This window comes from Emydura macquarii, unplaced genomic scaffold (assembly GCF_026122565.2).
Source record: "Emydura macquarii macquarii isolate MOO-44397 ecotype Brisbane River unplaced genomic scaffold, CSIRO-AGI_Emac_v2 contig_3287, whole genome shotgun sequence".
In the NCBI taxonomy this organism is placed as follows: domain Eukaryota; kingdom Metazoa; phylum Chordata; order Testudines; family Chelidae; genus Emydura; species Emydura macquarii.
This window is the reverse complement of record NW_027133424.1, coordinates 3,264,110-3,290,379: the sequence shown is the minus strand read 5'-3', so window position 1 is coordinate 3,290,379 and position 26,270 is coordinate 3,264,110. Positions and strand designations below refer to the sequence as shown.

Below are 26,270 nucleotides of genomic sequence, written 5' to 3'. Positions count from 1 at the left end.
GCATCTTGGGGGGGGGGGGGGGGAGCCCCTGAGGCAGTTTTTTGTGCCAAGTCCGAGCCACTGTAGCACAGAGTTCATGCGTTCTTGTGCTGCGACGGTGACAACGAAATCACGCTTCCTCTTCCATGGCATGCAGTGGGACTGTGCAGAGCAGAGAGCAACGTGGTGAATTTTAACGTGTCTTGACTCTCTTACAGAGGCAAATTCTCCTGCCCCCAAAATTGGTTGCTTTGAGGCTGAGTTGGCTGCCACCGTGTGCTTTGTTTTGCTTGGTGAGAGTGTCGCCGCATAATGGACTTGCACAGCTGGCGCAGACCAGCATGAAAGTTCTGAGCCTATCATTAGCTCAGACTGGTGAGGATTTCCAATGCCTCCTACAGATGGGGAGGAGTCTAGCCGCTCTTAGACAGCCATAGGTGGTGGTGTTTGGGTTTATATTAAGGGTATATTTATATATAAGCTATAGAGAGTTAATAAATGATTGATGGATGTTTAAGTAAATGGTTACTTGTTGCAGGTTGTTCTCTGGTCTATCAGGTCAATTGGTTGCTTATAATAATCTATAATGTCTTCTACTGACTTGCTTAGAACCAGCTCTAAAGCACAGTGTACCCATAGCTGTAGAATATTTATGGCATATATTAATCCTTTATTAACCCTTTATAAACAGTTTACACATACCCTTATTACAACATATGACTGTAATAATATCATATTATGTAAGAGTATGAGATCAGGGCCCTACTGTGCTAGGTGCTGCACATACACAGAGTAAGAGACGGTCTCTGCCCCAAAGACATTACAGGCTACATCAGGGAAAGTACTTAAGCATGAGTGTCTCATGGGATTGAAGTTAAGTTTGTGCTTAAGTATTGGTTGACTTGGGGCATATCTAGAAAAGATGAGTATTGAGTCCCCCTACTCAAGGAAACTTGTCTCATGAAACAGCATCACCCATATCTGCCCCTCTCTTTTTGGAGAAGGTCATGTAGAGGGGTGGCGATGAGACAGCTTCAGTTGCCCCTTGAGTCTTCAGTTCCTGTCTGTCTGGTTTCAGATGTGGGCTTAGCATGTTGGCATCCGCATCTGACAGTCTCCTTCCAGCTGTAGCCAGAGGTATGATATCGGGTGAAGTGTGAGCGCAGGCAATTACAATGCCACTGGCATAAAACTTGACCTCAGGCAGATTGTCTGCAGCACAAGTTCTTGCTGCCGTGTACCAAAACAACTCTTCTGGATAGTGAGCATTCTAATCAACCTGGCCTTCTTCAGCTCCATCCCAGACCCAAGTACTTGCTGCTTTGAGCGGCTCTCATTTTATAACATGGAAAAGATCAACCACATCAGAACAGGAAGAGGGATTTATGTCATCTTCTTTAACAGAGTTTGACCTGATGGAGCTTGCAGAGCTTCTGGAGATTAAGGGAAGCCTGTTCCCTACCCCAAATATGAAAAGTAACCTTAGCTCATTGTGGTTGGTGAAGGTCAGCGAGGAGCACTTAGGCCCACTTCTTCAAAGAGGGCAGTCTTCAGCTACCTGGAAACTCCTCATGGCCAGTGTTCAAAAAGCCACATCTTGCTGTCTACAAATTCACCTTCTTGTCTCTAACCTCTCCATCTGCAAAGTTGAGTGGTGATGGCTCCCCAAACCCACTTGTTCTATCCCCATATCTTTCTGCTTAACTTTGAAAATGTGGCACTGAGCATACTGAATTTTATTGCTTGTGTTCTACCTGAGTAGGTGAGAGCAAGACTATGTGATGGCTGTTTCATGGGACCCTCCCCAGAATCAAATGCACCTCTCCCAAGGCTATCCTGATTGTCAAACACTTAAACAGATACAGAACCACTTGGCCAGAAATGTGGGCCAATGGCATGAATTGCATTTAGTCTTGTCTCCTAGTTGAGTGTTGATGGCTGAGTGTGTGCAGTGAGAGGGAGAGTGTTACAGACAAATCTGAAGGTTTCCTGTACCTGGTGCATCTCAGATATAGGTGACAGAGACTGGTGCAAACCCCAAGCACAGGGTTGAAGAAGCTGGGGGCAGATTCTCCACTGAAAGTAAGTATTAAAGTCCATAATATTTATTCTAGTCAGAAATGTCACTGTGTAAATATTAGAGCGATAAGGTGGGTGAGGTGATATCTTTTATTGGACCAACTTCTGTTGGTGAGAGAGACAAGCTTTTGAGCCTCACAGAGCTCTTCTTCAGGTTTGGGAAAGACGTGGCTCAAAATCTTGTCTCTCACCAACAGAAGTTGGTCCAATAAAAGATATTACCTTCCCACCCTCTCTCTCTAATCGGGGATCATCATGGCTACAACTACACTGCATACAACTGTGTAATTATGGCAGGGGCTCAATTGTGCAAGAGGATGGGTTCCCACAACTCCCAGTGTTGTCAACAGGAGTTAGAGGTGGTCCGCGCCTTGTGCCTTTTCTTCAAATCACTGCTGATTGAAACAGCTACAGTTTGACAAGCTGGGTTCTGTTCTGTCACATGTGGCAGCAATAAAATCACCAGTGGTCCCAGCTACAAGCTCCCCTTCCCTGGTGCTGCTGTAAGATGCAGAGACCATGCAGCCTGGCTTCTGAGTTGGTAGCACTGGCTGCTAGAAAATTCATCTTTTATCTTGCAAAGAGAGAGAGAATAAACCTAGGGGGGCAGGTTGCCGTTTGTACAGGCACATCTCTGGCTGGACCCTATCATTCCGGACTCAGGATGATGCGTTCTTTCTGGCACAAGAGTGCATTCCCTCCCCCTGCTGTGCTCAAACAACTCCTCGCTTGCTCTTTTGTCAAGAACTCCTGGAAGAAAAACCCCATCCTCTTGTTTTGAATCCTATTTGGCTGGGGTTTAGGAGAGTCAGGGAGGGTTCAGATTTTTCCTGGAAACTGGAAGTGGCCAGGGTTTGGCTCCTGAATGCCCACAGCACCCATTGACTTCAAATGGAGGTGGGGTGCTCAGAGAGCCAGCCCCAAACATGGCAAGTTGGGCACCTAGAAATGGAGGCACCCCAAGTCGCTGGCCACTTTAGAAAGTGCAGGCCTGACTGTGTAAAATGGGCTCAGTGATACCTATCTACCTGCCATAAGAAGGAGCTGTGAGGGTTAAACCTGCCAGTGACTGGGGTCTAATGGCCCTCATTTCCTATTTGGAAAATTGCTCCTGGAAAACTTTACTGCTGCTGATAGTCTAAGGGCTGGATTGCAGCCTGACTCATTCTTGCAGGGGAAGAAGGAGGGGAAGGCACCCCATTGCACCAGCTATCCCCTCGTTTGACCCCTCATTGTGCCAGGCAGTGCAGGTGTGCCGGGCCCTTGTGGACATACTGGAGCAGGAGGGAAAATCCAGGAAGCAGCTGGTTACTTCACATCTGGCGCAGTGTAACTGTCCCATACTCTGTGCTTGTGCCAAACCCACAACTGGGCCCTACATAGCTCAGACAGACGAAGGACAGAAAGGGAAAGTGAAGTGAAGGGACTTGCCCACGGTCACACGGTAGGTCAGAGGCAGAGCAGGGAATAGACTCAGCTCTCCTGACTCCAGTCCAGGGACACGGCTAAAATGCCTGCTGGCAAGAGGGAACTGTTTACTTAGGGGGGACATGATAGTGTGGAAAAAAGGTAAATCAGACATTCCTATTGACCTTTCTCTGGTTGCCCAAAAACAAGGGGACTTTGCATATAGGGAAATTGAGAGACAAGAAGGTAAAATGACTTGCCCTAACTCATACAACAGGCTGGAGGCAGAGCCAGGAATACAGTATTAAGGTAGCTGACTCCCTTCCTGTTCTTTTTCCTGCTAGTCTCCCCCCACCAGCGACTACTGAGTGTATTGTATGACTTCCTTCAGATAATCAGCACTGTGAGCTTTCTGCACCAGCACTCAGGATCCTCAGATCTCAACATCACTGGCTACCTGTCGTACCCTGTATAAGCCACTTTTCCTCAGCATGTCACCTTCCCTCTGTCTCCTGTTTGCCTATTCGCTCTCTCTTTCGATTGGCTGATCACTGTCTCTCATCTAACAAGTGACAAATAGATGGAGAGTGGATGGACATATAAAACACTCAGCTGAAATAAAATCAGTGAGACTTCTGATAATAACTAACCCCCCCTCAGCTCCTGCCAACCACTATTCCAACACGAATATCTTCAGTTCCTCCAGCCTTGTACATTGCTGGGGTTTTTTTTTTTTTTTCTGTTTAAGATCTGTACGAGAACTTGGCAGAAACCAGATACAAGTGGGTCAGGAGGCCCTGGTGGTTTTTAGGGCTTGTTTTGCATAACCCGTTCTATCCTGTAACATACTTAGCGGGAATGGCTTGGCAGGAGATCCAACCCCTGGCAAGAAGCAGGCTGCTGAGGGCAGCATTTCAGGCTGGTGCTGCGAGAGTACAAAGCCCTGGTGTTTCCTTACACATGCGGTACCAACACACGAGCAGCAGGCACTAGGGACTTGCCTTTGAGAGCAGAGGCTGCTGCTAAGAGAGCTAGCTGGGCCGTGCGTGGCATCTTCTTGTTAAGTTTCTCTTGCCAGTTCTGGTTTCATCTCTTCTTGTTCACACTGGGGCTGATCTGGGGAAGATGGAGAGGGTTCACTACAAACCCCGGACTAGGCCAGGAAAGCACACCCTGGGTCGACCCCAAACAAACCACGTACTCACCCATAGACACAGAAGTTCCTGTGAACACCATGAAGGATGGACCCATCATCAGACTGTGTTTAACTACAGACTCCAGCTCTGTCATTCTAAGAAACAAACCAAGCAGAGGCCATATCCTGCGTAGTCTTCAGCCCAAAGCTCCCAGGAAGAGCAGGAGCACCAGAAATTCAGGATGGGGCCCCAGGTTTGCCCTTCCATCTGCACACTGCACCAATTCGTGTAAGAAATCGTGATGGTTCTTCGGTATTCCCCTCACCCTAGCCAATGTTGGAACCATTGACCCTTACTGTAAATTGATGCCTCTTGCACTGGCACTCAGCAGAACCACTGTCTACCAAATCTGTTTGGATTTGGTTGTATTTTTAAGTCCTGGACAGTTTTTCATAACTAAGGCATTGAGATTGGCGGGTGCTGCCGTGCCAATGAGATGTGCAGGGGAACAAGCTGCCTTCCATCTCAAGGCTGTGTGCCCTATTGAATTGCCACAGCACAACCTCGCCAGCATCCTGGAGCACCTTTGCGCTCCCTTCCATTCTGCTCTTGACACGCCGCGTGTCCTGGCAGAGCCAGCATTCTGTCCCTGAGAGTTCTCCACTGCCAGGTCACAGCACTTCAGAGGAGCAAGGCAGAGGGGAGCTTCAGGGATGATATCTGCAAATCTACTGGGACATTCCAAAAATACATCCCAATTCAGTAGCCCGCATATGAAATTATACTGATCTTTGCAGTGAAGGCACATCTGAGCCAAATCCGGGTCCAAACGCCAGATTCTGGCCAAGGTCAACTTCAGATCAGAATCCAGATGTTTGCAGCTGGGACCCATCACTACTGCATTGGTGCAAGAGTCAAGTCCTGGAGTAATTTGTCTAGGGCCACAGGCTTCCCTCCGAGGGGGTGTCTACACAACAAGCTAAGCCCAGGTCTGTGAGACCCGAGCTTGTGGACTCTGTGTTTCCATGTCTGGGCTTGAGAATCAACACTGTGTTGTACATCTGGGTTTACCATTGCTGGACCCAGGTCCCACAGCCATGTTAACACATCCATATTGCACTGTGCAGACCGTCTGACTCGGCTCTGCCAGCTTGACTTGCATCCACACTGTAAAATGACAGGGGTTTGGACCCAATTCACAGCCGAACCTGGACTCTGAGCCGCCCTCCTACCAGGATTCTAGGACTGAGTCCTGAGTGCTTGCTGACCTGGATCAGAATGGTTTGTGTGTGGCCAGAAGGGGAGCTTTAGCTCAAACCTGAGTCAGAGTCTGGGCTTATTGTGCAGTGTAGACATACCCCGAGTGACTGAGTAGTAACTTCAGGATCTGGCCCATAGAGATGAGAATCGTGTGCACCCCTTCTCAGACAAAATGAGTTTGAGATGTGGGGTTTCAGAGTTTCCTTTGGTTTGGTTTTAAAGGAAACTCCTTTTAAAAAAAAAAATTTAATGAAAAGTTTTCTGGACTGAAGCCCCCTTTTGGCGCAAACGCGGTGGCCCTTATCCCAAGGAGTGCTCGCCAACCTGGTTTGCCTGCAGTAGTTAAGATGAGAGTTGGGAAGGTCCTGTGATACTATTGCTCAGACTGTTGATATCCATAGGTCCTCATCCAAAGCCCGTTGAGGTCAGCGTGCTTTGGGTTGGACTTGTAGTGGTGGTCCACACAACAGTGCAGAACCACAGGAGTGCTGGCGCAGGTGCCATGCCCTATCCAAATCTGAGAGGCAAGTGCAGCTCCCTGGGTCTCCATGCAAGCCTCCTTCATCCCCCCCAGGCATCTGACTCACAAAATGAGCCAAAGAGAGCTGTCATCATGGATCTGTTTGGTGGACAGAAGTGGATTGGGAGGCTGGAGCTGGAAGACATACAAATGGTGCAAGGAGGCATGTGGACACTTAGGGACAAGTGAGCTCAAAAGAGCTCCGTTCCCATTGTGCACCCACCATGCTCAGGTCTTTGGTCTGATGTGTCCATTTGCCTGAAGCTTGCTCACTCCCTGTATTCAGCCTAGCATTGCAGTGGGTTCACAAATCCATCGAGTAGCAATTGCAGGGTCCTAAGAGCGTCTCAGGGTCATTGGGGCCTCCCTGGGCTGGATGGAGAGATGTGCCCAGGGGCTTTGGCCAGCGTCCAGCACCGTTACCTTCTGGGCCCTCACTATATATCTCGGAGCCGATTTCCTCTCTGCATGCCTGACTGCCTCAGGAGGGAGGGGGGGCAGGAGGGAGAGAAATAATAATAAAAAAACGACACTCAGCAACAGAGGGATGGCCAAGAAAAATATTTAATCCAAACAACGAACTTTGATGTTTCCTCCCACAGTCTGCATTCCGAGCCAGCTTCCATGGGCAGGCGGGAGGAGCCAAGAAATGCTGGGCTTGCTGCCTTGCCAGCTTGTGTATGTGCGTGCAGCACACGCGTGGTGAGGACGCCGCGGTGTAGCATTACCACAACTGGCTCGTGCTTTACTGCTGCCCTCCCGTGTGCTGAGAAGAGGCCAAGATTCTCAGACTGGACTAGTGATTTGGAGGCCCTTCACTTCCAGGACCCCAGCCTGAGGGTCCTTGGGGAAGGGGGCTCAGTGCTTTCTGAGAATGGGCTCCTTTTTGTGTCTGTCTGGGCCCCGGAACAGAGGCAGCCAGAATAATTGGGCATTTCTGAACATCTTCGCTAGACAGTGTAGGGCAGGAAGGGAGACGTGCAGTGTAGGGGGCTAGGAGAGAGAAAGGGGAACAGTGGGGCTGTTATTGACATTGACAGAATCCCCTCCAGCATGTGCATCCTTCATTCCATTGCCCCTCCTCCAGGACCGGCCCATAGTGCAAAGCAGATGGTAGCTGCATAAGCCTTAGGTGACAATTCCCTTGGATTCATGTCCTGATGTGGCAAGACCCTGAGATTCACCTCCTGATGCATCACCTAGAGCCAGAGGGTGCTTGTGGCGAGTGTCCTTAAATCCTTTGATTCACTTGCTCCTGCAGTGCAGGCCCATAACCAACTGCTCACTGGAAGCCCTGTGGTCACAAACTTTAGTGGGGTCATAGGGAGGCTCACGTGACTCTCTAACCTTGTGTGCTTTGTGATCACGGGCCTGACGTGGGATCCCTCCTGCCAAACAGACATGGGTATCTGGTCAGTCTAAGTCTAGTATCTCCACTCTGGCAGTTGTAAGTACCTGGGCTCAAGTCCTTTAGTCTACCCTGCTGCCATTTTGGGCCCATGTATGTTTGCAGTTGTTGGATGTAACATGAAGCTTGAGGCAGAAAAAGGTAGGGGGGAGGAAGGGTATGTTGCAGAGGGGGTCAGAGCTTGTTTGAGTTGTTTTATCTAGAATGTGAATATCAAGGGGAGTTTTCTGAACTCAGTGGCGCTGGCTTATTTGTCCCTTTGTTTCCACTTGAGGCACAAATCTCCATGATGATGTGCAGCCACAGCTACAGTATTGGCATGACCACCTGCCAAGGATTTAAAGCAGTGACAATCCTTTGTCCGTATTTACCGCCTTCCACCTGAAGATCTCAAAGCACTTTACCAATAGTGATGGGCCTGGAAGATAGCTGTTAATAGTGCACAAACTATGGCTCAGAGAGGTGAATTGAAGGTCTGCAGGAAGTCTCTGTCAGACACACATTAGGACTCCCAGACGTGAGCCTTATTCACAGTTCTTTCCTCCTTGTTACCACTCCTCCCTGACAAATATCCTTGCTACAGCTCCAGAGACCATTCTGCATTGTTCCCTCTTCAGCTCATCTAATGCAGTCTACCAGCTCTGGTGCCCCAGGGGTGGCCGTGGAACAGGGAATGTACCAAGGGCGGTAATGAGTGAGGAAGTGGTATTAGAAGATCAGTAGAAAGAGCACCAGTGATAGAGTGTGATTGTAACAGCATGCTAGCTCTGCTTTCTCTCTGGCTCTTCATAGTAACAGTTGTCATCTTCAACACTGAAATGTGGCTCATGGACTGTTGATTTTTTTCTCCATCCTTGTAATATATTTCTCTGTCCTTTAGAGCCTCATAATCTGTCTCTGATATTGGTTTGGCATGTACAGTGGATAAGGACTAAGATACTCAATAATCACTAGCTCTGTTGCCTAACTATCCAATTTGCATGGGCAAATGATTTGCACAGGCATGTCCAAGGTTTTGCATGTGCAAAACCAAAGGCACAGAATAGAAGTGTTAAAGAATGTGTGTGCAAGAACATACAGTCTCCTGCCAACACGGAGGCTGCATTAAGGGACCTTAGAAAATTTGACCCTCCTTGCCATTTTTACCCAATTTTCTAAGATAGGATATTCACAGACACTTTCAGTCCCCATTCAAGAGTGTAGAAGTGAATCGGCAGCTGGGGTTAGGAAGGAATTCACCCCTCCTGCTGTGGTAGTATGACATAACTGGCCAGGTGCACTATGTACTTCTTTTTATTACCTTCTCCTGAAGCATCTGGTATATGCCACTGCCAGAGGCTAGATACTGGAACTAGATGGGCTACTGATCTGTTCTGCCATGGCAGATCCTACATTCTTAAGAAATCATTTTCATTGACGTGTCCATGGCACAGCTCCAAAGACACTGATATTTATGATATTCATAATTTATTTTTCATATGCAAGTGCATTCCTGGACTACATCCTGTTTATTCATCTGTCTTGTTTATCTTCTCTGTTACTCCTGAGTGTGTCACTTTCTCATGTTTTTACATAGTAACTCAGCCCATTAGAAGGTCCTGTAGGAATTATCTGGATCCTGATCCAACTGCCACTGATGTTGGTGGAAAGACCCCCATCGATTTCAGTGGGAAATAGATTGGACCCAGGATGAGCATGCAGTTTACACGTCTCCAAAGAGTATAGCAGGCTCTGTTCTCTTAGGAAGGGAGCCAACTCACAGCCAATAAGTTCTGCAATGGATCTCAGGAATCTGCAGGAATAGTGGAAACTGTGTATTGCACAAGACATTGTTCCCTACATGGCATCTCTTGGCATAGGGTGAAACTGCACAACGGAACCCTCTGAAGTGCCCCTGCTCAGTAGAGTTTATGGTCTAAACAGACAGTGTGCAAACACAGAAGGAGCGGGGTGGGACACAGCATGAGATTTGTAACAACCCTTTCCTGATTTCCTTCTTTACCTGATTATTTTTAAATAGTATTTTTAACTCTTCCCTATTCTGTTGTTGTTATTAAGGCTATTTACATATTCAGACATTTTATTTATTATCATAATTATTTATTACAATAGCAGCTAGTGGTCCTGAGTAAGATCAGGGCCCTGTTGTGCTAGGCGCCATACAAACACAGTGAGAGACAGACCCTGCCCCAAAGAACATACAGTCTAAACAGACAAGGTAGACAAAGGAGGGCTGAGATTTACTGAAACAGCCCAGCTGATTTGCTTTGCTCTGCCAAAGCAAAGCAGTCACCTACCCAGCTTAAGCTTCACACGGCCAGTGTAGCCAGAGGAAATACTTAATTCATTGTCCCTATCTGTGTAGTTTCTTTTTTTGAACATCTCTCGCTCTGGACAGCGAAACCCATCTAGTCATTTTCCCTAGTTCACATGCACTAGCCCACGGGTGTTGTATTTGGGTATCCATCTCTTCTTCCTTTGCGTAAATCCAAACAAGCTGTTTGCACTGATTTTTTTTAAAATGTCATGAAATGTTTCTATTAATAGGTGATATACATAAACCTTCCTTTATAAAACTTTCTATTTGCTTCCCATGAATCCTAAATTAAAGTCAAAAGTAGGCTGTGTGTGTCTGTCTCTCACATAGTTACAGCACTGCGCCAGAAGGGAAATTGTACTAGAACCTTTTATCTTCACATATCTATAGTGGGGGCCTGATTCTCCACTACCTTGCACAACTATTTATACCAGTGCCAAGGAGGTTTTGCACTTGCTTTGCACAGGTGTGACTGAGTGGAAAATGAGGCCTGCTATCGTAACTGGTAGGTATAGGAGCTGATGCATTGTGGATCTAAACAGTACTGTTTATGAAGATTGAAACCAGATGCAGTCTCTTTAGAAGCAAAAACAACCAGCTTCAATTTATCTCCATATAAAAGTTAACAAGAGTCGCACCGACTTACCCTAGGTCTGGCTTTGGCTGATTGTCTTGATTTGCTTCAGGTCTGTGTGGTAATAAAACGACCATCCCTATCTCATCTATCAAGACAGGCACGTATTTGTATCTGTTGTGTAGGGCAAAGTAACCCTGTGGTTGCTCCTTGGTGTTGCAATGCAATTTTTGCATTTTGTTATTGTAACATTGCAAAGTCGCCTCATTATGCCGCATCAGGACCCAAAGTAGGAAAGATTGTCGGTAATTAAGACACTAGCCTGGGACTTGGGAGACCTCAGTTTGATTCCTTGCTGTGCCACAGACTTCCTTTGTGACCTTGGATAAATCCCTTAGTCTCTCTGTGCCTCAGTTCCCCTATCTGTACAATGGGGATAATAGCACTGTCCTGCCTCACAGAGGTGTTGTGAGAGTAAGTGCATTAAAGATTGTGAGGTGCTCAGATACCAGGTGAAGGGGGCCATATGAGTACCATAGATGGATAGAAGACACATTACACTGCATCCTGACCACCTGTGACCTGATGTGCACTGAAGGCTATACACGTCTTACAAGATGTGGTGTTCAGTGGCTATAAAGATCTCTCAGGTGGAAGACAGCAGCTGTGGGGTAGCAGACAGCAATGCTAGCCAACATTTTAGGATGGGATGTGACAAAGAATAGAGTGTTGGATGCTCAGCTGGTGTACATCAGCATAGCTCTGTTGAAGTCAACAGTGCTAATCCAGGTTGCACCAGCTAAGCACATGGCCCAACCTCTCCAGTTAAATTACAATTGGAAGTAGGAAGGATATAACAGGTTGATCTGAAATTTGGTCTAGATCCCTAAGGTTAGCACCTCTGCTCTTGCAAAAAGCCCTGTGGAGTCCTTAACGAACACAGGTTGGCATGAGAACCATGATTGTGCATCTCATGCAAAAGACCAAAGTCGTGCGGTTTATTAAGAAGACGTGGACAGAATGGATCGATCAGAGCTTTACACCTTTCTCTCACTGAGACACTGTGCTTCTTGCTCTTTCAAGCCCACAGTTCAGTCAGTCATTTTTTATTTTCCTCTTGTATGTATTTCCAATGTAATTTTGAGCATTAGCTGTCAAAGTTTCCCCAACAGATGTTGCCATAGGAGCCTGTATTTGTTTAGGGTGGGGACTTTTGTGGCTATTTGAGGGGAGGAGCAATTAGTTCTAGTAGGTATACAGTGAAAGCAAAAATCTCCCCTCTTCTGCTCCTTCCCTCTCCATCCCTAGACACTTGACACAAGCAATGATCTGGAAATCATTTCAGACCTATGCCTCTGGGACAAGCAATTCTTTGCAATAATTATATGGAAACTAAATACGAAATAGATTTTTGTTTTCCCAGTGACTCATGACATATGGAGCAGAGCTGAAGGAAAATCGACAGCATGGAATCTTGCAAAACAATTCAGACACCACATCGCCCCCTCCTTGTGTGCTGCACAAGGGTGATGCAGTAGATGGCACTCTTCATTCTGAGTCAGGGCCTGAGCATGGTGCTAATGCACATGGTGTCATTCCTCAAACGGGACAGAGGCCTGACGTCTTCACTGTTCAGTCAGTTAAGATCCCTTGGCACTTCTCACAAGGATAGGAATATTAACCCTGCTGTCTTGCTCATACTCGTTTGGGTCATTACAGTCTGACTGGCTGTTCCCTTGGCTGGATATAATGTCCTTCGTTTCCTGCCTTAAACTGTTGCGTAGCATTACCGTTAAACCCAGGCAATGGATCCTAATGCCCTGAGCACGGGACTGACTGAGAGTCAGGAACCCTGACTGCCTATATTGACTCTGACAATGACCAGTTGCGTGGCCTTGAGCAAGTCACCCAATGTCTCTTCCTCAGTTTCCCTATCTGGGAATTGGGGGGATTAATGGATGGCTGTGAAGCACAATATAAGGGCTAAGTATTATTAAACAGCTTTTGCCTTCTAACACAGAGGTGTCTGCACTTCAGTGGGGGGTAAGGTGGTCTCTGTGTATGTATAGTATGAAAACTTGGTAAATTGCTTTGCCTCCTGGAATGCAAGGTACTAGATAAATGTAAGTTGCTGCTCTTATTGTTCTTGGATCCCATGCTATAGGTCAGGGGGTGAGAGGAGGGGCAAATGTAATCAGGCGGTTGGGATACAGGGTTATACCAGTCTGAGGCCTTTGACCACGCCTGTGCAAGGCTACCTCCCTCAGGCAGATATGTAACGAGGCAGTATAGAGCTTGTTAAGGTGCCAGACCGGGACTTGGGCTCGGGTCCTGGCTCTGCCATGGACACTGTGTGACCTTGGGCCAGTCACTTCACTTCTCTGTGCCTCAGTTTCCTCCTCTGGAACATGATGCTTCCTTTCTCCCACCTTGTACCTAGCTGGTATATGTTGAGTGTAAGCTCTTTAGGCAGAGGCTGGCTCATACAATGTGTTTGTCTGCCAGGTCCCTGTGCTTGGTCAGGTACTGTAGGTGCCAATGATTCATTGATTTCCCACCTGTCCTAGCTCTCACTTCATCCTCCCTTTCGTGGGAAAATTACACCTGGTTTGTTTTGGGCCGTCACCACTGTATTCACCCCTGGGTGGCGCCTCCTTCTGGAGATTAGTTCCGTTCAGTTCAGTGCAGTTCCCCTCCCGCTAACGGAGTCGCAGTACAGCTGCTTCGTGACTTGGCCCTCTGGCCAGGTCACGCTGTGTTTTCCCCTGCTGGGGGGAGTCTCTCAACTCAAGCAGTGTCAGGCAGTCCCCATGCCCGCTGCCCTGACTGTGTCACTCCTGCAGTGACTCAGGCTGTCTTCCCATTCACTGCCATAACAACACCGTTCTGTAGGGGCTGGTAGGGGAACCCAGACGCACCTCTGTTCTGGGTTCCAGTCCAGGGCCGTCTGTGGCTACACCAACCTGACTGTTCTCACCCCTAGCTACTTCCTACCGTGCTTCTGCAAGCTTCTCATTCTCCAGCCTTCCTAGTCAGACCCCTCTCTCTTAGATCTACTAGATAAGCACTTCTCAGGGTGTCCCCTCCCATTCCTTCTCCCTGACTTCAGAGACTGCAGGCTTCCTCCCTGCAGCCTCCCACTGCTGCCAGCCACCTGGCTTTATAGAAGCCCCACCTGTTCCCTCACAGGTGTGTTCCTTCTAATTAGCACCCTTGTCACATCCTAAATCTCCCCCATTTGCAGTTTAATCAGTTGATTGGGCGCATCTGGCCTAATTCAGCTCTCTCAAGGCCCATGTGGGGAGCACACTCCGTCCCAGGCCCATTTCTTAGGTTCTGTTCCTATCAAGTCGTGAGGACAAAAGTAGGCAGATGGAGGCCCACGGATGGCAACACGGGCTGTTACTGTTTTGCCCAGCTGCAGTGGATGGTTATTGTGATGTATTTGAATGCATTGGGCAGAGTGTTGAGTCTATTTATGTGAATTTGCAGGCGTAGTTTCTTACGCAGTTGCTTATGTTGAATCCACTGTTATATAGTGGTTACTATGTTTTTCATCTGTCTCTATGCAATACAGAGTCAGTTGCCCTCATGGCTCCAACTGTCTGCAGGTATCTGTGTTTATAATCAGGGATTCATGCCATGTCCGCAATACACAACAACTGGCGATGAGGATTTCAAGGATTTTCTATGCATCAGAATAGCAAAACAATCTGTGACATGACTTGCAGTCCCGGTGGGGAAGAGGAGTTTGCTACAATTAGTAATACTCTGAACAACGAAACTAACAGCAGTGAGGTGACATGTCAAGCTATATCGGAAAAATGGAGGCCTTTGACAATGCCATGAAGGACTGGCCCATAGATAGAGAGAGAGAGGCTGGAGCAGTATTTTGAAGTAAATGAGATTCCCCCAGAAAAACACATAGCAACATTACTGAGTGCAATGGGAGGAAAAACACATAGTTCAGTAAGCAGTCTTATGCACCGGAGAAGCCAGCCAGCAAAACCTTTAAAGAGAGAGCGCAGATTGTTCAAGAGCACTTGTCACCCAAGCCACTGATTATAGCAGAAAGGTTCAGGTTTCATAAACAGAATCAGCTTGAAGATGAATCTATTTCCTCTCTGCAGCAGCATTAAAAAGATCATCAGAACACTGTGCTGTTAAGGATAGGCTTAACGAGGCCCTAAGCAACAGATTTGGGTGTGGATGGCTTAATGAAAGCATACAGAAGAGGCTCTTAACTGAGGAAAATTTTACCTTTAAATGCCCAGTAGAAAGTCAGACAATCTGGTTGACACCTCAGGTGGCAGGGAAAAATGCTTAAAAGGAAATTAAACACAGGCTCTGCAGTGTCTGTTATCTCACGTTCAGAATAGGAGAAAACCTTTAAAAACACCAAACTGAGGGAAACACCAATGTTACTAAAAACTTATATGGAAGAAAAAATAATGCAAATTGGAGCGATGCAAGTGAGTGTGGAGTATAACAAGAAGCAGTGTTTATTAGACTTCTATTGAGAAAGAAGAACAAGCCCTGTAGAGCTGTGAATGGTTACATAAGGTTCTTCTGGGTTGGATATCTATAAAGGTGCTGCAGTCACTTTCAGCAGACTTCAATAAAACAATCGAACAACAGCTGGAAGGGATTCTAAGTCTGCTTTGGGAGTATTCAAGGAGGCCATAGGAACTCTAAAACACATGAAGGCTGAAATCATCCTAGATGAGAAGGCACAGCCCAAATTTCACAAAGCTCAAGCTGTCTCTTACAGTATCTGCTCAAAGGTAGACGCTGAATTGGAACGTCTGGATGTGCTATGTTTGTCTTCCTCCCACAGGACAGAGATGACTTCATCTGTACTAAGTGCAGGCTGGTTTCCTTATTGGAAGAGAAGGTTAAAGGACTAGAGACCCAAATATCAACCCTGCGTTGCATTACAGAACACAATGTCTTTGTCCATCAGGCACAGGCAGAGTGTAAGGAAGATTCAGAAAAGGCCGGGCAGGCGAAACTGAAGAATGGGGAAGAAAATTGGCAGCATGTGACCTCCCGAAGAAAGAGAACCCATGTGCCCACCATGCAGATAGAAGTAAGGAATCGTTTTCATCCTCTCTGCACAAGTACTACAGCGGAGAATGATTTGGAGGACCCTTCGGAGGGAATGGATCAGAAGGAGACCCGTTTGATCAGAAGGCAAGGGATGCATTCTTCTAGGGATGGGGGTTCCACGACCACCATTCCGAAGAGGAAGAGAAGGGTGATGGTGGTCGGGGACTCCCTCCTAAGAGGGACGGAGTCATCCATCTGCCGTCCGGACCGGGAAACTAGAGAAGTGTGCTGCTTGCCTGGAGCTAGGATTACGGATGTGACGGAGAGACTGCCAAAACTTATCAAGTCCTCAGACCGCTACCCCTTCCTGCTTCTGCACGTGGGCACCAATGACACTGCCAAGAATGATCTTGAGCGGATCACTGCGGACTGTGTGGCTCTGGGAAAAGAGATAAAGGAGTTTGAAGCGCAAGTGGTGTTCTCATCCATCCTCCCTGTTCAGGGAAAAGGCCCAGGTAGGGACCGTCGCATTGCGGAAGTAAATGCGTGGTTACGCAGGTGGTGTCGAAGAGAGGGCTTTGGATTCTTCGATCATGGAATGCTGTTCCAGGAAGAAGGATTACTAGGAAGAGACGGGATTCATCTAACGAAGACAGGGAAGAGTATCCTCGCAGACAGGCTGGCTAACCTAGTGAGGAGGGCTTTAAACTAGTTTCGACGGGGGACGGAGACCTAAGCCCGAAGGTACGTGGGGAAGAGGGACACCACAAGGAAGCAGAAGGAGGAGGGTGCAGCAGGGGAGGCCTCCCGATTCATACTGTGAAAGTAGGCCAGTCGGCTACTTATCTCAAGTGCCTGTACACAAATGCAAGAAGCCAGGGAAACAAGCAGGAAGAACTGGAAGTCCTGGCACAGTCAAGAAACTACGACATGATTGGAATAACTGAGACTTGGTGGAATAACTCTCACAATTGGAGCGCTGTCATGGATGGGTATACTCTGTTCAGGAAGGAAAGGCAGGGGCGAAAGGGGGGAGGAGTTGCACTATATGTAAGAGAGCACTATGACTGCTCTGAGCTCCAGTATGAAACTGGAGATAAGCCAGTTGAGAGTCTCTGGGTTAAGCTTAGAAGCAAGAACAATAAGCGTGATGTCATGGTGGGTATCTGTTACAGACCACCAGACCAGGAGGATGAGGTAGATGAGGCTTTCTTTACTCAACTAGGGAAAGTTTCCAGTTCACAGGACCTGATTCTCATGGGAGACTTCAATCACCCTGACATCTGCTGGAAGAGCAATACAGCAGAGCACAAACAATCCAGGAAGTTTTTGGAGAGTGTCGCTGACAATTTCCTGGTGCAAGTGCTGGAGCAACCAACTAGGGGCCGAGCTTCTCTTGATCTGCTGCTCACAAACAGGGAAGATTTGGTAGGGGAAGTAGAAGTGGGTGGCAACCTAGGCAGCAGTGACCATGAGATGGTCGAGTTCAGGATCCTGACAAAAGGAAGAAAGGAGAACAGCAGGATACGGACCATGGACTTCAGAAAAGCGGACTTTGACTCCCTCAGGGAACTGATGGGCAGGATTCCTTGGGAGGCTAATATGAGGGGGAAAGGAACCCAAGAGAGCTGGCTGTATTTTAAAGAGACCTTATTGAGGGCACAAGAGCAAACCATCCCGATGTGCAGAAAGAATAGCAAATATGGTAGGCGTCCAGCTTGGCTTAACAAAGATGTCCTTGGCGAACTTAAACGCAAAAAAGAAGCTTACAAGAAGTGGAAGCTTGGTCAGATGACTAGGGAGGAGTACATAAACACTGCTCAAACGTGCAGGAATGAAATCAGGAAGGCCAAAGCGCAATTGGAGTTGCAGCTAGCAAGGGAAGTGAAGGGGAACAAGAAGGGTTTCTACAGGCATGTGGCCAACAAGAGGAAGGTTCGGGAAAGTGTGGGCCCCTTAGAGAATGAGGGAGGCGACCTAGTGACGGAGGATGTGGAGAAAGCTGAGGTACTCAATGCCTTTTTTGCCTCTGTCTTCACAGACAAGATCAGCTCCCAGACTGCCGTACTGGGTGGCACAGAATGGGAAGGAGGCGAACATCCCGCAGTGCTGAAGGAACGGGTTCAAGACTATTTAGAAGGATTGGACATTCACAAGTCCATGGGGCCGGATGCAATGCACCCGAGGGTGCTGAGGGAGTTGGCTGAGGTGATTTCAGAGCCATTGGCTATTATCTTTGAAAGCTCGTGGCAACAGGGGGAGGTCCCTGACGACTGGAAAAAAGCAAATATAGTGCCCATCTTCAAAAAAGGGAGGAAAGAGGATCCAGGGAACTACAGACCGGTCAGCCTCACCTCAATCCCTGGAAAAATCATGGAGCAGGTCCTTAAGGAATCCATTTTAAGGCACTTGGAAGATAGGAAGGTGATCAGGAACAGTCAACACGGATTCACCAAGGGAAAGTCATGCCTGACCAACCTGATTGCTTTCTATGATGAGGTGACTGGCTCTGTGGATGTAGGGAAGGCGGTGGACGTGATATACCTTGACTTTAGCAAAGCTTTTGATACTGTCTCTCACAGTATTCTTATCAGCAAGTTGAAGAAGTATGGGTTGGATGAATGGACTATAAAATGGATAGAGAACTGGCTAGAGCATAGGGCTCAACGAGTAGTGATCAATGGCTCCATGTCTAGCTGGCAGCCGGTCACAAGCGGAGTGCCCCAGGGGTCAGTCCTGGGACCAGTTTTGTTCAACATCTTCATTAATGATCTGGAAGATGGGGTAGATTGCACCCTCAGCAAGTTTGCGGACGACACTAAGCTGGGGGGAGTGGTAGATACCCTGGAAGGTAGGGATAGGATACAGAGGGACCTAAACAAACTGGAGTATTGGGCCAAAAGAAATCTAATGAGGTTCAACAAGGACAAGTGCAGAGTCCTCCACTTAGGAAGGAAGAATCCCATGCACAGCTACAGACTGGGGACCGACAAGCTAGACAGCAGTTCTGCAGAAAGGGACCTGGGGGTAACGGTGGATAAAAAGCTGGATATGAGTCAGCAGTGTGCCCTGGTTGTCAAGAAGGCTAATGGCATATTGGGCTGCATTAGGAGGGGCATTGCCAGCAGGACGCGGGAAGTGATTATTCCCCTCTATTCGGCGTTGGTGAGGCCGCATTTAGAGTATTGTGTCCAGTTTTGGGCCCCCCACTACAAAAAGGATGTGGACAAGTTGGAGAGAGTCCAGCGGAGGGCAACAAAAATGATTAGGGGGCTGGAGCACAGGACTTATGAGGAGAGGCTGAAGGAACTGGGCTTGTTTAGTCTGCAAAAGAGAAGAGTGAGGGGGGATTTGATAGCGGCCTTTAACTACCTGAAAGGGGGTTCCAGGGAGGATGGGGCTAGGCTGTTCTCGGTGGTGGCAGATGACAGAACAAGGAGCAACGGTCTCAAGTTGCAGGGCGGGAGATCTAGGTTGGACATTAGGAAAAAGTTTTTTACTAGGAGGGTGGTGAAGCACTGGAATAGGTTACCTAGGGAGGTGGTGGAATCTCCATCCTTAGAGGTTTTTAAGCTGAGGCTTGACAAAGCCCTGGCTGGGATGATATAGCTGTGGTTAGTCCTGCTTTGAGCAGGGGGTTGGACTAGATGACCTCCTGAGGTCCCTTCCAACTCTAATATTCTATGATTCTATGAAAGAGAGGGCGCACTTTCAAAAGTGGCCTGGAGCGAGTGGGGGACTCCTGTTGTTTCAATTGTAAAAAAATGTGGTGCAGGAAGGGGGTGTACTGAAAGTTGAAAAAGACCCACAGCCTTGAGTTCAAGATATTTTTGCTACACTGGCAGGGGGATGATGATTCAGCAAAATTGATTTGTCACAGGCCTATCTACAGATGGAAGTTGAGGAAGAGTCTCAGGCATACCTCTCAATCAACACACAAAAGGTTCTGTACCAGTACAACTGGCTAGTGTTTAGTATTGCTTCTGCTCCTGCTATATGACAACGGGCTGTGGACCAAGTTTTGCAAGGTATCCTGAGAACACAGTGTTGTTTGGATGACGTTACTGTGACCAGTGGAAGAGATGATGAACATTTGGAAATCCTGAAAGGGGTATTAAAATGTCTAGAAGAATATGGGTTATGAGCTAATTGCACAAAATGTGAATTTTTCAAGGACTCAATGGCATATTGTGGGCACCTTATTGATGCCCAGGGCCTACATAAATCTCAGGAGAAGATTAAAGCAGTCCTGGAAGCTTCACTGCCAAAGGATGTGTCGCATCTTAGATCATTTCTGAGATTTATCAACTACTACAGCCAATTTGTACCAAACCTAGCAACTGTATTGCATCCACTGAATTGTTTATGGCAGACTGGTCAAAAGACGGTTTGATCACGTGAATGTCAAAAAGCTTTCCTGGAAGCCTAACAATTGGTCCCATCAGACAGTGTGTGTACACACTTTAACCCATCCTTGTTTATCAAGTTAGCACATACCTCCTCTTGTGAAATTGGGCCAGTTATATTGCACAGAATGCCAGATGGCAGTGAGAGATCCACAGCATTTGCTTCAAGAGCCCTCAGTGGCAGAACCTAACTATGCGCAAATAGAGAAGGAGGCTTTAAGTCTGGTATAGGGCGTGAAGAAATCCATCCACTATCTATATAGGAGAAAATTCACCCTTGTCACAGGCCACCAAACCCTAGCAGCAATCTTTCCTCGAAGAAAGGGAGCTTCTGTGACAACAGCAGCATGTATGCAACGCTGGACTGTCTTCTTAGCTGCTTACATCTGACATCAAATTCAAAAGAACAAAAGCATATGTAAATGCAGATTGGCTTTCCCGCCTGCCCTGCTAATTGAAGGACATTTACATTTTGGAAGCACATTCTCTTGACCACATGCTGTGCTATTTGTAGAAAAAGACACAAATCAATGTATGGCTTCACACTATGTTGTGATCCATTTTGGCAGTCCCCTCAGCATTTTGGGCTGTTCTGGTTTAAACAGATGGGGGCACAGTACCATTTGGGGTACATTTGCTGAACACCTACTTACCCAGTCTGGAAAAATTCAGTATCCAGCCTGGAAAATGGTACATCCGCTGCTGATTTCTCAATGTAGAAGAGTTTTTCCTTGAGTATTATGCGCTCCTGAAAATAAATGTGAATAATAGTTCTTTAGGGAATCTTAATCTGTTGTCCTGGATAACTGTAGTATGGCGAATCTTTCTTGTGCCAAGCTTTAATTTTGGACAAGATGTCAGCAAAACAGCACTGTTGCTAAGATTCCAGTGTTGCGCTCAAGCAGGTTTCTGTGTACCACTTTTATCTTGTTTTACCAAGAGATGACCTTACTCTCCTTTTGCAATAGAAATCCCCCCCCCCTTTATTTTGACTGGCTTTTGCAGGCAGCTCTGATTTTGAAATTTTAAATACAGGTACATATGTGAAACGTTGTGCAGATACATTGTCTTGTTTACTAGTTTCTTTTCTGTTATTTTTTTTTCCGGCTCTCTTCCATGAAGACTATAAGCATCAATGAACATTTTAACTAACTTCAGTGGTTCGTACATGTGATGTATGCAATGTATTGAGCAGACGGTTGAATCTGTTTGCGTGAATTTGCAGATACAGCTTCTTAAGCAGATGCTTATGTTGAATCCGCTGTTATATAGTGGTTACTACCTTGTTTTTCATCTGTCTCTATGCAATGCAGTCAGTTGGCACACAGGTGGGAGCATCCTGCACTTTGGAAAAGAATATCTTATGGGTCTCTGCTGTGTGACTCGACCCAGTGCTCCTACAGACACCTGGGATCTGCGCTATGGCAGCTTGGCTGGGTTTGCCTGCCCTTTTTCTTAGTCTCAGGCAGATTAACCACGTTCTATACTGGGCTCTGACCACATGATCCAAAGGCAAAAATTACACAGCCTCTCACACACTTAGCCATACAGCCTAAGCCACGAAGTTCAGATGTGGAGCCAAGATTTCGAAAAGTCTGGGCTGGGGAGGGCTGCAGATTGAGGTTTTGGGCTCAGTCCATTAGGCAATCAGTCTAGGGCACTGATCACACTGTGACCTTGACTTCAGTGGGGTCACATCAAACTGGAGTAACACAGTGGAAGAGCAGGCCCACGTAGCTCCGAGCTGGTCCTGAACTCACCCAGTGTTCAGTGGCATTTGATTCTGAGGCCTTGGTCTGACCCATTATAGAGCTAGAGTTGGCTGTGAAGCTCCAATCTGGATTTGAACTGCTCTGAATTTCAAGGTGTTTGGTTTGTGCTGGATCTAGTTGTAGATGACATAGATTCTTTGTCTGAAACATGCGTCCCTCACTTTTCATGGCTATACAGAATTGCTCCTCAAGTTATGGCCCACATCCCCTTCAGAACTGAGCCCATGCTGGACAGTAGATAAACTGTCCCTAAAAAGCAGTGTGAGTGTCAAAGCTGTGGGGAAGTGTGGCAGGTTGGACCCCATACAGTGATGATGATGCATGAGGGCTTTGTTGAAGACCCGGGGTCCTTGGTCTTGAGAGGCGTTTTCCATTCATGAAGCATCCTAGCCAATCTCCACTAAGCAATTATTCATTTCTCTTCCTAGCCTTTCCAAGCCGATGGCTGGTGTGACACCATCAATAACCGGGCGTATTGCCAATACGATGGGGGTGACTGTTGCTCCTCCACACTGTCCTCCAGGAAGGTAAGTGAGTGTCCCACAGGAGGCAGAGGGGAACAAGTTCTGAATAAGAGCTTAAGGCAGCCCAGGCTTACAGGCTTCACTGCATCTTGGAACTGAGCCTGCAGATTGATAACTGTGCAAGTGGAAAGCGTACCTCAAGGGGTTTGATCCAAAGCTTACTGGGGTCAATAGTTTACCTAAATAGGTTTGGGGTCAGGGCCAATGGGATTAAATGCTCAATCCAGCTCCCACACACCTCCATGGGACTCTTTTCCGAAGACAGCATTTGTAAGATTTGGTGTTACCCAGTGATGATTAAAAAATTACAGTGTTGCATGATTCAGCATCTCAGTGATGCAGTGATTGTCATCCTACTCAGTGTCTTCTTTCATTCTTTCTCTCAAAACTCCTGCTGGACTTGGCCTTTGTATTACACCTTAAAAAGTTGTGCCTGTGGGTAGTTTAGCAGAAGCCTCTTTTGGTTTGTGAACCGAGCTGGCCCCTCTTTTTCTCCCATCCGTAGCTCCCTTCTTTACTATCCCTGCCATCACACCCAGGTTTCACAACCTTTCCTTCTAAAAGCCATCCAAGAGAAAAACAAACCTTAGGGCACAGATACTTTCTCATTCCAAAAATGTGTGGGTCTGGTTCTTTTCTTCTTTCCTTTATTGTGGATCTTGAATCATTTTTCTGTTCATCATTTATAAAAAAGTGAAAAGCAACTGTGAATGTGTAAGCTAGATGAAAGGAAATGGGTGTTGCACTAAAATAACCGGAGCCGGGCACCTAGTTTCACTTGGCGATCTTACAGAATTGGGGTGATACATTGTAAAGATAGAGCTGAGTGAAACTCTACCCTAATAATATTGGCATCTCAGGGATGGAGAGGGGGTGTGTGGTGGAGGACAGGGGGACTAACAATGACCTAGCTCTATTGTGACCATTCCAAAAAGCAGCGAAGTCAAACCACTGAGAAGAATGTCTTGTTCCATCTCAGATGAGCACAAAATCCCATTCAATTGCTTTGTTTACATGATCAGAAATGTAGGAGAGGAGAATATTAGGTTCAAATACAAAACAACTTGCGCAGACCTGTCATCAGATCAGCCTGAAAGAACCCAACATGTCTCTAAAGAACAAAGAATTCCCGGCTCCGAGTTTGGCTTGTATGAAGATCTCCAGAAAGGAGAAGACATTCCAAGACCCTTATCTGTGAACTCCCTTGCCTGTGGTACTCTCTGCTACGGCGTTACCATGGCCCAGCTCAGGAAAGACCCAACCGCAAACCACCATCTTGCTGCTAGCAGTTAAGCCACATGGCAAAACAAGCTTATGTGGTCGGGTGAGGTCAAGGACTGGAAGAGCAGGGGGTGCTGCAGATCAGGACAGAGGGGCATTGGCAGAGCTGGAGGATTCAATGCTATTAGAGCAGGGGTGCAGGTCAGGTCAGAGACCCCTAAGTGCAAATACAGTCTGGATCTAACTCCCCCACCCTCACCCCCACACATACCACCCCACACATTTTTTTTCTTGGAAACCTTTTGTTTTGGCTGAAAATTCTCTTTTCTTTCTTTTTTAATTAGTTCTCTCCAATGTTCAGTTTTTGTCAAAAACTCAGAAAATTCCACACACAATTTGAAAAAGACCATTAAATTTTCAAAAACTTTTTTTTTGTGTGTAGAAAATACCATTTTTAACTGTTCTAACCAGCACCTCTCCCAATCTGCCTCTGTGTTCTACAGCATCTCAGCTTTCATTTTAAAAACTAGTCTATAGCTGCTGTGGTTGCAAAATGTACCTTGAAAACATGAAGGAAGAACAAACCAGGGAAGCGATATCTGCCTGAGTTTGTACACAGCTTGAAACAATAGCACTGAGGCGGGGGTGAACTGCCCCATTCAACTCTAGGGTTGTTAACTCAGATGTCAGGCGCTGTCGTGAACTTATGCACTGTGTATTGAGAGTGGCCTTTCAGAAGGTAGGAGCTTATTTTGTGGCTGGAGCTTGGAGAAGTACCTCTACTTCTCCCCACCCTCCACCATTCAACCACTGTGGGACAGGTCTGCATCCAGGATAATGTGGCCCCAAACCTGACTGGGCCATTTGGGTGCTACTGTAATACATGAGAAGAACCAGACATCTTGGCTGGCTCCTATACTGGCTATTTGGGTGACCAGTCCTGCCTAACTCCATCTCTGATCCAACTCCCACTGACTCATGAAAAGACTCCAATTGACTATGGGGAGAGCCCTGGGTGTGAGACTGTACTCCCAGCTGGACCTCTGCTCACCACAATATCTTCTCCCTGGTAGTGAGAGAGTCCTTCCTTCTGAGAGGACAGAGTTACTCCAAGCAATTAAAAAGCCATTGGTCCTTGTATTCCACCCCCTGGATAGTGACTGTTTCACATCCCCTTTCCAGTGGGGGATTCTGCTAACTCATTTGCTTCTTTCCATCCCCTCAGGTGATCCCGTTTGCTGCTGACTGTGACCAAGATGAGTGCACCTGCCGGGACCCAGCGGCCGAAGAGAATCAGTAATGTCGGCGAGGCGAGCACCAGAGGAATAACAGGAAACAACCGGGGGGCCGCTGGGAGAGTGAGAGACGGCTGGGAGGGGAAAGAGGAGGAGATGGGAAGGGGTCAAAATCAAAATAAGGACGATCGCTGCATGAAATGGGGCCCAGGCACCCAATGTTTTGAAGCATCATAGGAAAGGAGGGCTGTGAATGAGGAGGAGAGAGCGGGAAACACGTGAGGAGATGGTGGAGTGAGAGTGGGAAGATAAATATGCTCAACACGTCGTTACACCCGCTACCCTTTTATCACCCCCTTTCAGAACCAAAATCAAGATCCAGGGCCTGATCCAAAGCCCAGTGAACTCAGCAAGGATGAGTCTTTCCATTGGCTTCAGGATCAGGCCCCAGAACCAAGAGATGAGAAGGTACCATGGACGCTTTATATTACTGTACCAGTGGTTTACCACCTACCAGTGTCCGTCTTTGCTCTGACTTTCCTCACTATTCACTTCCTCTACTATAGAAGCTTCTTTTAGCAAGGTTGAGGTAGTTGTGATCTCTTGCAAATATTTAAACATAATTCTCTCTCTATATATAAAAATATATGTATAAATATATATATTATATTTTTTTGCTGTTTATTAAGCTGAGAAAGAATACCCTTTGTCAGACACGTGCTGCTTTGAAGTACAAACTATTGGAAAAAGTGGTTGGAGGTTGGAAAAGAAGTAAACTTCCCATAATTTGCTGGGAGCGAGAGGGAAACAGAGACACACCAAGCAGGGTCTTTAATTCTAATAGGAGATGCCTTGCCAGTAACCCAAAATTAGAGGCAAATCCTGAAAAGTACTGAGTTTCTACAAATCCCAGCAACTTCAATGGGATTTGCAGGTGCTCAGCTTCTTTCAGAATTTGGCCCTAGGACTTCAAAAAAAATGACAGTACTCTTGAATAGTTCCACCAAACTATAGCTTACTATAGCGTTACTATATGTACTGCTATCACTTGAAAATACTTGACTATGACGTTGCTTTGGAATTTTCTAGTGTGGCTCGTTACTCTGGAATACTCTAGCATGGGCCATTGGTCTAGAATACTCTCAAATGAGCCATCTCACACTGTGTTATTGTCTTAGTTGCTGGTTTGTTCATACTCTGTCTCTTTCCCTCTCAGCTGCCGGTGACCCAGGTTGGAAAGAAAGGTGTGAGAGCCTGATAGTCAAGAACATCCCATCCAGTGGTCTGAGATTTAAAAAGATAAGGTCCATCCTCTTTAAAACCCCCTTTCTGGTCATGGGAGCTCCATATCCAAACATGGTATTGGCAGCGTCTCAGAGGACA

General features: G+C 46.9%; 1 protein-coding gene across 1 annotated transcript in view; it reads left to right on the top strand.

Moving 5' to 3' along the window:
• PAPPA2 (pappalysin 2) overlaps positions 1-24,952 on the top strand; it is a 165,108-nt gene extending 140,156 nt beyond the window's left edge. Inside the window, exons 21-22 of the mRNA XM_067532408.1 lie at positions 22,336-22,434; positions 24,878-24,952. Of these exons, the coding sequence (XP_067388509.1) occupies positions 22,336-22,434; positions 24,878-24,952 (174 nt within the window). The remainder of the gene's footprint in view (positions 1-22,335; positions 22,435-24,877) is intronic.
• Positions 24,953-26,270: the final 1,318 nt, after the last annotated feature.